General features: G+C 40.8%; 1 protein-coding gene across 2 annotated transcripts in view; it reads right to left on the minus strand.

The window, feature by feature from the left end:
* gpr158a (G protein-coupled receptor 158a) overlaps window positions 1-15,474 on the minus strand; it is a 72,950-nt gene extending 57,476 nt beyond the window's left edge. For both annotated transcript variants that reach the window (XM_008396494.3, XM_008396493.3), the window contains exon 1: window positions 14,589-15,474. In XM_008396494.3, the coding sequence (XP_008394716.1) occupies window positions 14,589-15,421 (833 nt within the window). In that variant the 5' untranslated portion in view covers window positions 15,422-15,474. The remainder of the gene's footprint in view (window positions 1-14,588) is intronic.
* Between the last annotated feature and the right edge of the window lie 7 nt (window positions 15,475-15,481).

A 15,481-nucleotide genomic window follows, 5' to 3' on the forward strand; every position in this document is an offset into this window, starting at 1 on the left:
GGTTGTGCCAGAATGTATTGATAAGACTCATTAAACGGTTAAAATATCAATAACTGTTTGTTTCAGCATTTGGTAAGTGTTTCCTAAAATGAAATAATATTCATCATCTTTTCACACTAATCAGTCCATCCAGGATTTTGTAATAATTTTTTATTGGGAATTTTTACAATATTTGTGCTAATGTATGATGCTAAATGTGACTTTTTATTAATTATCTTAACGGTCATGGACTGTAACTGGAGCAGTCTCTTAGACACAATATTTTTGGCCAATTTTGAGAAAAATTTACAGTAAAAATCAGGAAAAAATGTATGCATCTGTTGATTTGGTGTGAATTTTGCAGATTTGTGAAAACTGGACAGACTTATTGATGTAATTTGGAGTCTAGAGGGCCACATAAACAGCTATGGTGAACCAGATTTGGACCCCGGGCCTCGAGTTTGACTCAGGTGGTCTAGGGTAATGTTCAAGGACCAGTTTCTGAGATCTTGAGAGGTGGGTCTGGGACATTTTAATTACCCATTCAGCTCCCCTCACTGCTTTTCGCAGGGCCTTCTTCTCTGCTTTGGTGCAGCTGGAGTTCAGTATTATCAAGGCGAAATTATCAGAGCTTGGCAAGGTGTTGAAAGTATGATCTTGCAGGATGGGGCAAAGACAGTTTTACATGACAAGTTTTAGTGGGAATTCACACCAGCCTTGTTTGGTTCGCATTAATCAAACTTTAGCTCGTTTGCCTAGAAAGTCCGGTTCATTTGGGGAGGTGTGAATGTGTTGCCAAACTCTGATGTGGACCAAAATAAACAAATTCTGGTCTGCCTACAAACCTCAGTCTTGATTCGGTTCAATTGACCTCTGGTCCGGTTCAAATGCATATATGAACGCCAAGCAGACGGGAGACCGCTCCAAAAGCAAGTAGTGAACTACAGTGCAGGGCATTTTGGGTAAGCGCATGTCTTGCACTAATGGGAGAAAAATGGTCTCTTGTCAGTGACGAAAGAGAAATCCTACAAGGTAAAATCTGACGTTACTCCATACTTTACTTTTTGTGCTCAGTGTCTTATTTAGAGGTTTTCATGTAGTTTCCTTCAGCTGTTCTTGGTGCAGCGCCACCACAGGCGAGGAGGGGAACGGGTTTTTCAAATTGTTTGGATTTGCAGTGAAAAAGCAAACCGCAGCAGCTGAAAATGTAACAGATGTTGTAAATTTGGTCCCAAATTAAACCAAGTGCCAGACTATCAGGTATGAAAACTCCCACAAAGTGCAAAACACAACAAATTTTTTAGATATGTTTCTCTCAAATAACTTAAAATATTCAATTTAACTCCTTAAATAAGCTCAGTGATACCAGTGAGCTGTCGTCTCCCTCTGATTCTGGCAAATCTTTTCTCTGTTGTGGTAAGCTGTAACTTCACAAGAGTAAAATGTTACTTTATTTACCTTTTTTATTATTTAAATATAATTAATGACGGCTGAAATGTAACCCTTTGACCTCAGCCCACACACACTTGTGCTAAACTTAAAAATAAAGCACAGCTGGAGGCAAATCTATGCCGTCTCAAAGCTTTGTGAAACTCGGGTTGTTCAACACATCTCTGCAGTGTCACGACATTTGAGATTTTCCCTTCACTTTGCAGATCATAATTTTTCTTCACGGAAAATTGCATACAGTATTAGACGATAATAATGAGGGGAAGAAAGACGATGGGAAGTAGCTTCCAGCAGAAATAAGACAGGAATTAACTCAGCATCTTGGTTGGCTGTTAAATGTAGATGCTGGAATCATGTTAAAGGGTTAGTACATAACTTTGGCCTTGCAGTACAAATTACAAACATTTTATTCAAGTAGATTCCCAGTACAGCTGTAATAAGGACCAAAGCAGGTTTAGCTAAAGTAAAATAGATTTGATTTAATGATGCATCTTGTTGCCCTTTTGCTTCATTAAAGAGTATATAATAGTTTCACATCACAGTAATGGAAAACAGTATTTACATACAACATGTTCAGCACCTGTTTTCATTTTGTATTAAGACGTTATTTACAACACTGTAATTATGCCACTGTACCGCAGCCATCCAACTGTTCGGGTCTAATACAGATAATATTTTCATCCCATCATATTTCTTTGTTCATCCACACCAATCGCTTGTACTTCTCCCAGGACCATTAAGCCCCATTTGCTGATGCAGCAACAAAGACATCCATTACACACCAATAAAGAGAAGCACAAAGGTTGGGCGAAGAGGCTGGATGTGACTGCTTCAAACTCAGAATCTCAGTTTCTGTTTAGGTTCAGCTTATCTACATGTTTTTAGTTCATATTCCCTCCCTAATGCTACTTAAATGTATATTTTAATGTAAGATAAAACAGTCTGGTCAAACAGAAATACAACAAATAAAATAAATAATCACATAACAGCCGGCTTGCTTAACATCTTCTCAATATGGAGGAATAAATAGTCAACAGTAAATGTCAGCCAGAAATAGTCCTTTCTGGATAAATCTTAGCTAAAAATAAACACAATAAACTCTACTTTTACAGCATAAAGTAAAAATATGTAGCAAAATCTGAAAACTGAAACTGAGAGCTTTATGTTCTCTGATACATGACAGTCATTTCTAAAAATGTTTATCAGAAAAAGGAAACACAAGATCAATAAAATATCTATGATCTCTACGGTTTAAAATATGTATGATTTAAAAACGTTCACCTAATTGGTGTTTAAGTGCAAAAATACATTATACATTTTCCATGACAATCATGGTGGCCATCTTGAATAAAAAGGTCAGTAAATATGATTTCTATTGATCCAGTTGTCTATGAATTGACACCATTTTCCCGGCGACCATCTTGAAAAATGACATTTTCTTGTTTGTCAAAGATGCGAGCAATGAGAACATTTGTGCAAGTTAGGTTCTTGTATAAAAGCTGAAATAATTGATTATCCGCTGACCAATGACCAATATTTAAAATTACTCAAGTTTTCCTCATTTGAACGTTGCAGCAATAGCTAACGCAAGCTAACTGTGCTAAAGCTAATCCCAACTAGCGTTGGCATAGACGGAATCAAATAAGAACAAAGTTGTCTTTATGAACACCTGCTAATAATTAGATAGGTAAATTAAGCTAGCCAAACACTTAAATATGTTGTGAGGGACTCAAACACAGAACCTCTAAATTAACAAACAACTTATCTTTTCTAAAGCTAGCAATGCTAACGGAAGCGTCTATAAAGTTTTTCTAGTCACACATTTACTCACTGTTTTTATTTCTTGATTGCACATGCCGAAGATTGTCAACTGTTCCGTATTTCTAGCCAAACTGGTTCGCTTTTTCTACCGTATTTTGACTTCAGTCTGCAATTTGTATTTACAAACACTAGATGGCACTGCTCCTCTTACTTAACATGACGTAGGTTAGGAATTTGTGTCGAAGTAGAAAGCCTGTTTTCCCGTCACAGCTAACTAGAACAAGAATTTATTTTATAAACATATAGAGAAATCTGCAAATAAAAAGAGACTCTAAATCTATAAATTTGAGAATTAAACCTGTCAGTGGTGATGTGACAAAAGGTTTTTACAGTTTGTGCCGTAGGGAGCTTTCAACTGGACATCAAGTTGAGAACAATTTATCTGAGCTGTTTGAATCAAGTTGGATGATAAATAAAATGCTTTTCATGTTGGTATTGAATTAGTTTTTAATTCTTTTTAAATAGCGGTGTTTGCTTGAAACTGCTAATAACGGTAGCCTCGACCAATCATAAATGAAGATGATGAATGGAAAACATACAAGATTAAACAGTCCTGTCAAGATTAACATAGTTAAGATTCATAATTTAAGACTTTTTAAGGATGCGCTGACTCCCTGCTTTGTCAGGTCCAATAAAGTCCACAAGGTGGGCCATAAGATTCCATACATAGGAGAATGTAAAATGGATATTTCTTTTATGTTTCTCAGGCACCCAAGAAGATGCGTTTAACGAAAGAGCAAAGAATTGAAATTCTACTGATGGCTGGATTGGGAAGAAGTACGGAACTTTAACAGAAAACATGAAATAAGCATCACACACGACACTGTGGCAAAACTTATTTACAAGTTTCAGAAAACTGGAAATGTTGCAGATCATGCAGCGATTGCAGAGTCCCACATAAATAAAAACGGTTGTCCTATATAAAGTGTGCATTTTTTCTAAGTATTTAAACTTATGGCCCACCCTGTATATACTTTTTACCACTGGATAAAATCCTCTGGCGTCTCACACACACACACACACACACACAGTTCCACAAATATTGCTGCTTCGGCATGTTCTCCAGGAATCCAGGAGCCGGTTTACTGTGTCCAGCTCCAGCTGGACACACCAGGCGAGTGCAAGCCTCTTTCTGTCTGTTCTCTTAATAATAATAATAACTGCTGGTCTGGTCCTTCTTTGGGGCAAACTGACCTCAGTATTTTCTGCTGTGCTGCTGATTTAGCTGAGAAATTACTTCCCATTTTTGGGTATGTAACGCATACAAACTCAGTGCAAAGAAATCTAACTTCAGTCTTGAGGTTTTGTTTCTGCAGTCGGCTCCTCCTCTTCTTTGCCTCTGCTTCCCTCTCCCTGGGTGGTCTTTAGCATGCCAGCCAATGTAGACATATGGTGTGTAAAATAGCTTGTGAGAAAAGAGAGAGGAATAAAAGCGAACGTCTGCCGGGCAGGACACAGAGTTAATGGCTGAGAGACTGTGTGGCAGAGGGGCTGGTAATTTGAGAGTGACGATGAGGAGCAGAGGCATCATGGTGGCCGTCGAGGCCCATGGGCATAAAGACAGGATTACCACAGAGAGCAGGAGATAGAGGCGCCCCAGGAAACAGAGAGCTCAGTCATTTCATCCGCCATTTTTTGTGAGTTTAAAGGCCTGCACAACTAAGAGACACTGGCATCCCGTCTTTATCACATTTTGTCCTGACGTTAACTGAAACTGTTGAAAAACATGGAACCAATTCCACATGGTTAGATCCCTCTTACTGTGATTTGTAGACATGATCCTGATAGGAGATCTAATGAAAACTAGAAGTCACTTTCAGAAAAGTTAACAATGGATCAGCAGGAAGTTGGGGTAATTTCACAGAAGTCAGTGAGGAATGGAAGAAATTGAGGAGCTTAAATGCTAAGGGAGAGGTTAAAACAAAGAAATTAAAGTAGCTAATCAGAAGTAAGTAGAGGCAGCTGAGACAGAGAAGATATGAAACAGCTGGGAAGGAAAACATGTCCCGTGATGCTTCCTTGAACAGGTTAGGACGGGCTACACAAAACATATTAATTACGTTTTTGCACAAAATCATTCTTAGATGACGAGATTTTAGTCCAGTCAGTTCTGCCTGTTGTTTTGAGCTCCTTTCAGAATCTTGTCACTTTAAATCTGAATAAACTGCTGCTGGCTGGGCCTTCAACTCACGTTCAAATGGCTGCAAACAGATGTGCAATTATACAACCATACATCTTTGAAAAGCATTAGTGGAGTCTCCTGCTCAACTGATAAGAATGCAGCAGCTCGTTTTTGGTAAGTAAGCCAACAACAAAACACTTGTCTTTTCCAGCAGCCATTGTACAGAGGTAAAACCAGCTGACCAGACATGCTGGACCTCAGCTTGGGTTGCTAGGTAACGACACAGTGCTGGTTGAGTGTGACATTTTACTTGTTTATTTGTTTATTTCATTCATTTACAGTTTGAAATGAACATGTCACATGTTGATAAACAAAAGTTTTGAATGAAAGCAGCAGTTTTAAGAAAAACAATGTAACATAACCAAAGCCTTCTCTCAAACGTATCCTACATTTTCACTGGATGCGAGTGAAGAAGCAGCCAGAATACAAAGAAAAGGTTTGAAAGACATTCAGGATATCAAGAATAATTTACTCAAAGGACAAAAAGCAGGTCTTTGCCCAAGACTTGAGGACCAACTATATACAGCTCTGGAAAAAATTAAGAGACAATTGAAAACCTCCTGGATTTTCCACCAAATACTAATTTCTGAACTCTTCCTGAGTTAAAATATTAGTATTGTTGTTTCTAAATGAACATAAACTTGTTTTCTTTGCTTAACTTGAGGTGTGAAAGTGCTGCTTGTTTTGTTTAAGTGGTCTCTTAATTTTTTCCAGAGCTGTATAAGTCAAGAAAAATATGTGTTGTGAATAAATATGAACTTATAATGAATTGGAATTTGAGAAGACAAAATGGTAAAATGATCAGAAGTTGGATTTGCTCTACAGATTTAACGCTTTTAATGATGAAGCATTAAGAACATATTATGTCTAAGGCAGAGGTGCCCAAAGTCGTTCCTGGAGGACCGGCATCCTGCATGTTTTAGGTCTCCCCTTGGTTTAACGCACCTGAATCAAATGATGGCTCGTTAGAGCAATAAGAACATTGACATGCTGAAAAGGTTGTTACTACCACCAGGGAGAGAACTAAAGCATGCAGGATGCCGGCCCTCCAGGACCCACTTTGGGCAGCACTGGTCTAAAGAAGTTGATCTTGATGCACAAAAGGACAAATGTCAGCTAAGAATAATCCACCTTATTCAAACCCGAACACATGTCCAAGAAAGACCTGAATGCACACTCTGTGCCCTGATAGGAACACGTCTGTCCTTGGAGAGCGGCCCGGTCTCTGCATTATGTCACGCAACGATCACAATGCGAGAGCCGGCCGGGTCTTCCCAATGAAAACGTCTCCTGTGTCTCCCCCGTGATGGAAATGCATTAGGTTGACAGGACGCGCCGGAGCTAATGCGAGTCAAGCCGCCGGGCACAATGCTGCTCCACTATGAGCATTTCTGTGCAGGCTGGGTCATTTTATTGAGTTCTGTCGCTGAGCATCAAAAGAGATGTGGCAGCCGCGGGGGAAAGGAGCTGCGATTGAATGACAATAAAGACTGCTTCCATTTTGGTTCTTTCCATCTCACTTTTTGCATTCCTGATATCAAAGGGCAATAAAGTGGGGTGTTTTCTGAAATTCAGACAAACCCTGTTTTAACTGTAAAACAGAAAACTTAATTAACTTTGCATATCCGAGAACATAAAGGATAACTTTCAGAAATAAAAGTTCATATTTATAGGCTGCCTTTTCACTTTTCATATGGATGGAAAATTTTCTATTTCCATCCATATGAGTCTTTACTGCTTCTAAAAACAGCTTAAAAAAACATCCAGCTGTTTTTTGGGCAATAAGTTCATGTTTTCGGCGTCATTAAAATGGGCCGTTTCAAAAACGGGATGTTTGCTAAGTCACATTCCATGGCCACTTTGCCGTTACCTAGCAACCACAGCCAAGCCCAGCCCGTTACCTAGCAACCCAAGCAGAACTCCAGCAAGTTAGTTTTACCTCCGTATCTGCTGTACAATGGTTACTGGGAAAGAAAAGTGTTTTGTTGTTGATTTACCATTCAGAAACCACTTGCTGCATTATTGTTGGATGTACAGGAGAATCTACTAATGCCTAGCAACCCAAGCTGAGCTCCAGCATGTTTGGTCAGCTGGTTTTACAATGACTGCTGGAAAAGACGTATGTTTTGATGTTGACTTACTTTCCGGAAAACAGCTGCTGCGTCCCTACCAGTTGTGCAGGAGGCTCAACTAATACTTTTCAAAGGTGTACAGTTATATAAGTGTGCATCTGTTTGCAGCCATTTTCACGTCCAAGTGTAAATGTTGAGTTGGGGGCCTGCATGGCCAGCAGCAGCTTATTAGGATTTAAAGTGACAACAAGAGGCCTTAAACAGCTCATTCTAAAAGGAGCTAAAGATAAAAAGAACTGAGCAGACTGAAATCTCATTTTCTAAGACTGATTTTGTGTGAAAAAAATAAAAAAAGGCAATGACTGTATTTTGTATCGCGCATAGACCTGCTTTAACCTGCTCAAGGAAGCATAACAGGTCACCTACAACATGGGGAAAATGTTTTGTTAATAAATAAAATAATCTGCCAGTAGAAGAAGCACTTTAAGAAATCAACATTAAGGAATTGTTTACTTAAAACAAGCTTCTATATCTCGCTGAAAGTTACTTGTAAGTTAGTTTTGACTTATTTCAAGCGCACTAATATATTTGCACTAGAAACTGGTCCAAAAATACTTGGTAAGATTTTGTGGTTTTGCAGTGCAGAGGTTTTCCAGCAGGATGCAATGCTAACATCAGTTAGCATGGCCTAGCCAAAGTACAGACATAAATCTAAATTGTGAAATCTGGTGTTCACATTACTTTCTTCATCCAGTCAACTGGGCTTGAGCTATTTTGCAAATAAACTAAATCAACCCAGGGGGTGAATTCAAATACTCAATTTATCTGAATAAAGCTAAAGAATCTCTCCAGTTACTCTAAGCAACATCAACACGTACATCTCTGTGTTCTGAGTGCTTCTATTTTCTGAAACTCTGACATTTAGAGGCTGAGGGCATCGCATCTGCAGGCCACCTGACTGAGCCGCGGAGCCCCACTGACGTCAGGAGGATCACCTCGGGGGTCTTTAACCCCCGCTCGCTCCGAGGTTACGCTCACTTCAACTTCTCCTCTCATTCCCCTGTCCTCATTGGGTCAGGAAGCTAAAGTGGAATACTTCAGCTGGACTCCTGTTACTATGCTAAGCTGCAGATCTTCACTGTTTCTCATCATGAATTGCCTCTTTTTTCTTTCTTTTTTTTAACACCTACACTGCTTCAGCTCGGGTTAGCATCAAGCTTGATCGTGTTTAGCCTCGGGAACTGTTGGGAGTTTCTTCCTATTTGTTTCTGGACGGTGTCCATGGAAGCAGATGCTGCCAGGTCCTCCTGGAGCTCATGGCCTCCCATCGAAGTCAGGCCGTCCAACATTACAGCTGGTTTTACACACGTATTTGGAAGCAAAGCGAAACCCTAATAATGAGAAATCTGCTGCCTGTTTAGAGCCCATTTAGCCTCTTGAAAAATTTCCACCAAACGTCTGCATTTCTCAGTCAAATTCAATGAATTTCTCTTATTTTGCCCCTGCTGTTGCTTCTCTGTGAGCTTCCCCTTCCCAAAGCAATTACAGCTTCTGCTGTGCAAGGTGAGTTTGAAGCCTGTTCACCACCTGCTGACTCATTTTTCTTCCTGTGCATCTCCACTTTGTGTCTCCGGCATTGCATCTGAGCTCAGAGTGATCTGCCAATTAGGACGGCACAGCATCTCCCCACAAAATGTCTGAAACTCCAACAATACCATCAACACATGTACACACTAACAGCTTGAAAACACAGGCAGTTTTGTAGGAAGTTAGCAGGAAAAAGAGATAAAGCATGAGCAGCGTGATATCTTACACCTTCTCGGAAACAGCAGGTCGATTTAAAATAGTGGAAAAAGTCTGGAGTCAGCACTCGTTCCTTTATATCAGGGTTTTTATCTGCAAGTTTCTGCAACTTAAAATTAAGACTTTTTAAGACCTTATGGGTGAAATTTAAGACCTGTATCACGTCAGGAGTTGTTTTTTTAGCAAAGAATGAATAGCATGGGTTGGCAACAGAAGTGATCCAGAGCTAGCATGTTCTCAAAGTGAGCATGCTAGCAGAGCTGCAGAAAAAAAATTCTACAAAGAATCACATTTCACAGTTTTGGGAATCCTGCATCGATTCTTAAGTTGTACATCTTTGCTCTTCTTAAACTGCACACCGCATTACACATCCACCCAACCACCGTATACCTTTTGAGTTATTTATTGATATTCTTATATTTAAGAAAAAGTCAGGCAGCTACGCTAACTTAATACTGGTAATTTAAGGTACATAATTTTATGCACAAACCTATTTTCATTTCAATATAAACTGATTTGGTACAGAATTAGTTTAAATAAATGTTTTATTTGCTCACACTGTCTTTTCCTCTTGTCAGTAACATAATTTAAACAAAATCTCTAGATCTCACCACAGGTGAGGAAGGGAACAGCTTTTCAGAAAGGGTTTGGTTCATTTGACACAGTGAAGTGTGAAAGCGAACCTCTCTACCTGGAAATGTAACAAATGTTGGAATTTTGTTCCCAAATTGAATCAAGTCTACGAGTCCAGCAGATGTGAAAACATCCTTTGTCATACAAGCTGTATGAAACAGTCAGAAGATCCATGCGATCAGAGTACGAGGACAGACAAAGGTACTGAGAAGTCACCTTGCTTCCTGCAACACCATCACCTGAAACAGGAAGCACTAAGAGGCTGGAAATACACATCGTCCGTGCAGAGCTGTTGTTCTACATCATTCATTATTAATTCATCCTGGTATTGATTGTGTATTTATCTGGAGGGAAAAAGAGGCGAGCTGGTGTCTGAAGAAGCTACTGGCTGCACCAACCAGCTTTTTCCCCACTGATGCATCTGAAGGACGGCAGACGAGCAAACGGAGAAATGAGACGTGACAGAAAGGACTCACAGAAGCACAAAGGATTTCTTTGTGGCCTCAAATGCTCCACTGTTATTAAGAGAAGACTTTAAGCCTATTTGAGGATGTGTGATTTGAATTTCAAAGCTGAGCATTAAATCAAGCTGTGGAGGTTTTCAGTGACGTGAAAACACCAACGCAGGCATCAGCGCTAATGAACAGAGGATGGAGGGAAACGTACGATCCGTTTAACTCCAACTCAGGATTCGGCTCAGAAAAACGCCGCAGACTCAGTTTGTTTGGCTTTCAGAGGCATTTCCTCACATTTTGGTTCATCGGCGACAAAAAACAGATCAGCAAGAAGCCAAACATCCAACTGTTCATCCAACTGTTCATCCAACTGTTCATCCAACTGTTCATCCATCCAAACATCCAACTGTTCATCCAACTGTTCATCCATCCAAACATCCAACTGTTCATCCATCCAAACATCCAACTGTTCATCCAACTGTTCATCCAACTGTTCATCCAACTGTTCATCCATCCAAACATCCAACTGTTCATCCAACTGTTCATCCAACTGTTCATCCAACTGTTCATCCAACTGTTCATCCAACTGTTCATCCATCCAAACATCCAACTGTTCATCCATCCAAACATCCAACTGTTCATCCAACTGTTCATCCATCCAAACATCCAACTGTTCATCCATCCAAACATCCAACTGTTCATCCATCCAAACATCCAACTGTTCATCCAACTGTTCATCCAACTGTTCATCCATCCAAACATCCAACTGTTCATCCATCTGTTCATCCATCCAAACATCCAACTGTTCATCCAACTGTTCATCCATCCCAACATCCAACTGTTCATCCATCCAAACATCCAACTGTCCATCCAACTGTTCATCCAACTGTTCATCCATCCAAACATCCAACTGTTCATCCATCCAAACATCCAACTGTTCATCCAACTGTTCATCCAACTGTTCATCCATCCAAACATCCAACTGTTCATCCATCCAAACATCCAACTGTTCATCCATCCCAACATCCAACTGTTCATCCATCCAAACATCCAACTGTCCATCCAACTGTTCATCCAACTGTTCATCCATCCAAACATCCAACTGTTCATCCATCCAAACATCCAACTGTTCATCCAACTGTTCATCCAACTGTTCATCCATCCAAACATCCAACTGTTCATCCATCCAAACATCCAACTGTTCATCCAACTGTTCATCCAACTGTCCATCCAACTGTTCATCCATCCATCCAAACATCCAACTGTTCATCCATCCAAACATCCAACTGTTCATCCATCCAAACATCCAACTGTTCATCCATCCAAACATCCAACTGTTCATCCATCCAAACATCCAACTGTTCATCCATCCAAACATCCAACTGTTCATCCATCCAAACATCCAACTGTTCATCCAACTGTTCATCCAACTGTCCATCCAACTGTTCATCCATCCAAACATCCAACTGTTCATCCAACTGTTCATCCATCCAAACATCCAACTGTTCATCCAACTGTTCATCCATCCAAACATCCAACTGTTCATCCAACTGTTCATCCATCCATCCATCCAAACATCCAACTGTTCATCCAACTGTTCATCCATCCATCCAGACATCCATCTGTTCATCCATCCATCCATCCATCCATCCATCCATCCATCCATCCATCCATCCATCCATCCATCCATCCATCCATCCATCCATCCATCCATCTGTTCATCCATCCATCCAAACATCCAACTGTTCATCCATCCATCCATCCATCCATCCATCCATCCATCCATCCATCCATCCATCCATCCATCCATCCATCCATCCATCCATCCATCCATCTGTCCATCCATCCATCCAAACATCCAACTGTTCATCTGTCCATCCATCCATCCATCCATCCATCCATCCATCCATCCATCCATCCATCCATCCATCCATCCATCCATCCATCCATCCATCCATCCATCCATCCATCCATCCATCCATCCATCCAACTGTTCATCCATCCATCCATCCATTGACCTTTCATATCTTCTTATCTCTGTTTTGTATTTACACTCTATCTTTAAAAATAATATCCCTCTTGAATTGTGAAATAAATATTGATCCCTGCTGTTAGCTTCAACCTGCCTGAGGCTCCAAAGGTAAATTAGCTCAGACGACCAAATATCAACTAAAGAACGCCAGTAATTAAGCAGCAATGCTTTGTTTGTTTGTTTTTAATACATAAACTCCCATCATCATGTGGTTAGAAATGAGCTTTCTCTCTGCAGGGCAATAAGAAACAGCAACAGCTTCATTCTACAACCATTTAATTACTAATTGATGTTTGAATGTATTTGCATTCAGCATAACAAAATGTAAGCCAGATTTCTTTTTCATCGTTTTTCTTAGAGTGAAGTTTTAGATGCTAACAAAAGATGGGAGTGTGATCACATTCATCACCTCAGGCGCTGCTTGTGAATTTGCAATCAAATTGCTCCAGTCTAAACATGTAAAGCTGCTCTCAGAGGCTTCGGACTGGGATAATGTCTGCTATCTGATAGCCTATTACAGCGTAATCACCGCAGGTTTTGGTCTCATTTGCAATTAATGCTTGTGTGTGAGCAACCGAAGCGTATCAATTAAAGATCAAGTAAAAGCACCACAACACAACGAGCCAATCACCGGCACATGCGGTTTCTGAAAGGAGAAAAAAAAGCATTTTATAGCGTAAAGGTGCAACCAAGGCGTTAAGTGTTGCCTCGTTTGTATGTGTCAGATTTTAGAAACAGTTTCTCATGGAGGGGGATGAAAAAAAGAAAAAGAAATGACACGCGACACTTCCTGTGCAGCAAAGCATCCAGACGAGTGAGTCTGAAAAATGAATTAGGGCCTGTAGCCAGAGGTTTTCCACCGCAGCTACATCCAGTAACATCAAGGTTATTTTTAGCACCCCGCCGCCTTGTCAGACTGGAGGAGAGGAGAAACCCCCTCCTGGAAGGAGAGGGAAGTCGGTGGGAGGCTGCACGTTTGCAGGGGGAATCAGCTCAGGGAAGACTCTCCAGATTTGGAAATGAAGTGCTGAGTAAACCAAACTGAACTCACAGATTATTAATTTGTTTTAATTGGCGACGTAGCGTTTCACGTTAGTTAATTATAAGGGAATAAAATGTTATCAAAACATTTTAGTTCTTAGGAATTCCTGCAAAATTGACGACTGAATCCAATGAGATTGGGCAACTTTTCACCACTTAAAGTTACAGCATCAGAAGGCTTCGATTGTTAACATTATTATGGGATTTGTTCATTTTTTCAAGTCTTTATAACATTTTTGACCAGTTTTTAAAGTAACAAATCAGAAATGTATCATGAAAATTGACTGAAAGATGAATAAATTGACCTTTTTTAAAACAGATGGAACTATGGCTGAAGCGATTAATCAATTATTGAAATAATCGTCAACTAATTTAGCAATCATTACAGACAAAAAAAATTAAGATTCTAAATAGATATGTAAATATATGTTCTACCCAAACTTCCTCAATAGGTATAGTTAGCTTCGCCTGGTTCAAATTACTGTAAAAAATGTCTTAAGTACCTTTCTATTAATTTGTTAATCAATAAATCCATAAAATAATCAACGGATCAGCCTTACATAGTATTGTAGTCAAACAGAAAGGGCTGAACTTTTCACAAGTTGATGTTAGAGGAATGTTTTTCTGCATCCTTTGCTACAAATGATCAAGTACTCACTAAAGGAATGTTGTATGACTGGATTTTAGGTGATAAAATTTTCGTTTTCATATTTAAAAAAATAAGGAAATTGGTTATTTGCATTTCTGAAAACAAATAACTAATGTAAAAAAAATGTTTTTATGAAAAATCAAATGAATTGATTAATCGTCCATGTAATTGATTAATCGCTAAAATAATAGTTAAAGTTGCAGCTCCAGAAGAAAAAATCGAAACATCAAGAAATGGTGGAATGGTTACAATGTTTGGAGTTATGGATTTACAAATTAAGTCGGGAAATGCTGACCTCTTCCATCGAGACTTTAAGAAACTTAAACTCTAGATTTTTCCAAGTCGGAACAGAACTGAGTCGAACATTATAACTAGACATGAATTGGACCTGTTGGTCTTGTGAAATGCCCATAAATTACATGTATTGTCTGACTCTATAAACAAACTGAAGTTAATTCGGCGGAGTTTCTACCTGAACTCCGGATCCAGGTTGGACTTCAGGCCGTAGAAAGCTGCGGACAGCGTCAGAAGCCAACGGGGGACAAAATTCCCATTTTCACACTCCAGGTAAGGCGCAGACCACCTGACGTGCGTTCGGTCAGGGATGAAACTCTCGGCTCTTTCCGGTGATCCGTCACCACCTTTACTCAGAACCCTTTTGTGGAACCTGGGCTCCTGCTTCTCTCTCATCCCGTGGTACCACTCGGTGTCCGCGGTGCGGTTGTGCAGATGGCGGCGCGCCATGCGGGGGAGGTCTTGGAGCACAATCTCCCCGCCGGCTCTGGTGGCTTGGAGGAGCACCGGGGGCCCCGCAAACGACGCATCCCCGCCGAAAGTGACCACCGCCCGGTGGATCTTGGCGTCCCCTTCCAGGATGCTCCTCACCAGGGCATGGTACCACTCCATGTCTCGCCGCAGGTTGTGCTCCCTGGACCTGTTGGCTTGCAGGATCATGTTGAGGAAGTTGGTTGCGTGCAGCACCGTCTCCAGCACGCCGCTCATGGAGTAATGCGGGGTTTCGTGTGACCTTCCAGGCAGCAGAGAGGTGAGCTCGTACTTTCCCGAGCAGTTGGCGTGCCTTAAGGTGGTCGAGTCCCCCGTGTGCAGGAAAGCCGTGACCACCCGGTGCAGATGCTCCTCCGGTTTCTCCCCAGGAACGAGGCGAGGCGCACGGAGGTGCGCCAGCCGAGCGCCCAGGTTCGCCTCCACCTCCTCCTCCCCGACGGCTGACCGGTCCGCGTCGAACCGGCTCGACCCGATCACAAAGCCCACATGCAGCAGCAACGAGAGCCGGAAAACAGCCATCTCCCCCTGCAGAAAGCGTCCACAGATGTCTGAAGAGGAGGCGGGGGGATTTTACAGCGT

Source organism: Poecilia reticulata, chromosome 20 (genome assembly GCF_904066995.2).
Source record: "Poecilia reticulata chromosome 20, P_reticulata-male-v2, whole genome shotgun sequence".
Lineage (NCBI taxonomy): Eukaryota > Metazoa > Chordata > Actinopteri > Cyprinodontiformes > Poeciliidae > Poecilia > Poecilia reticulata.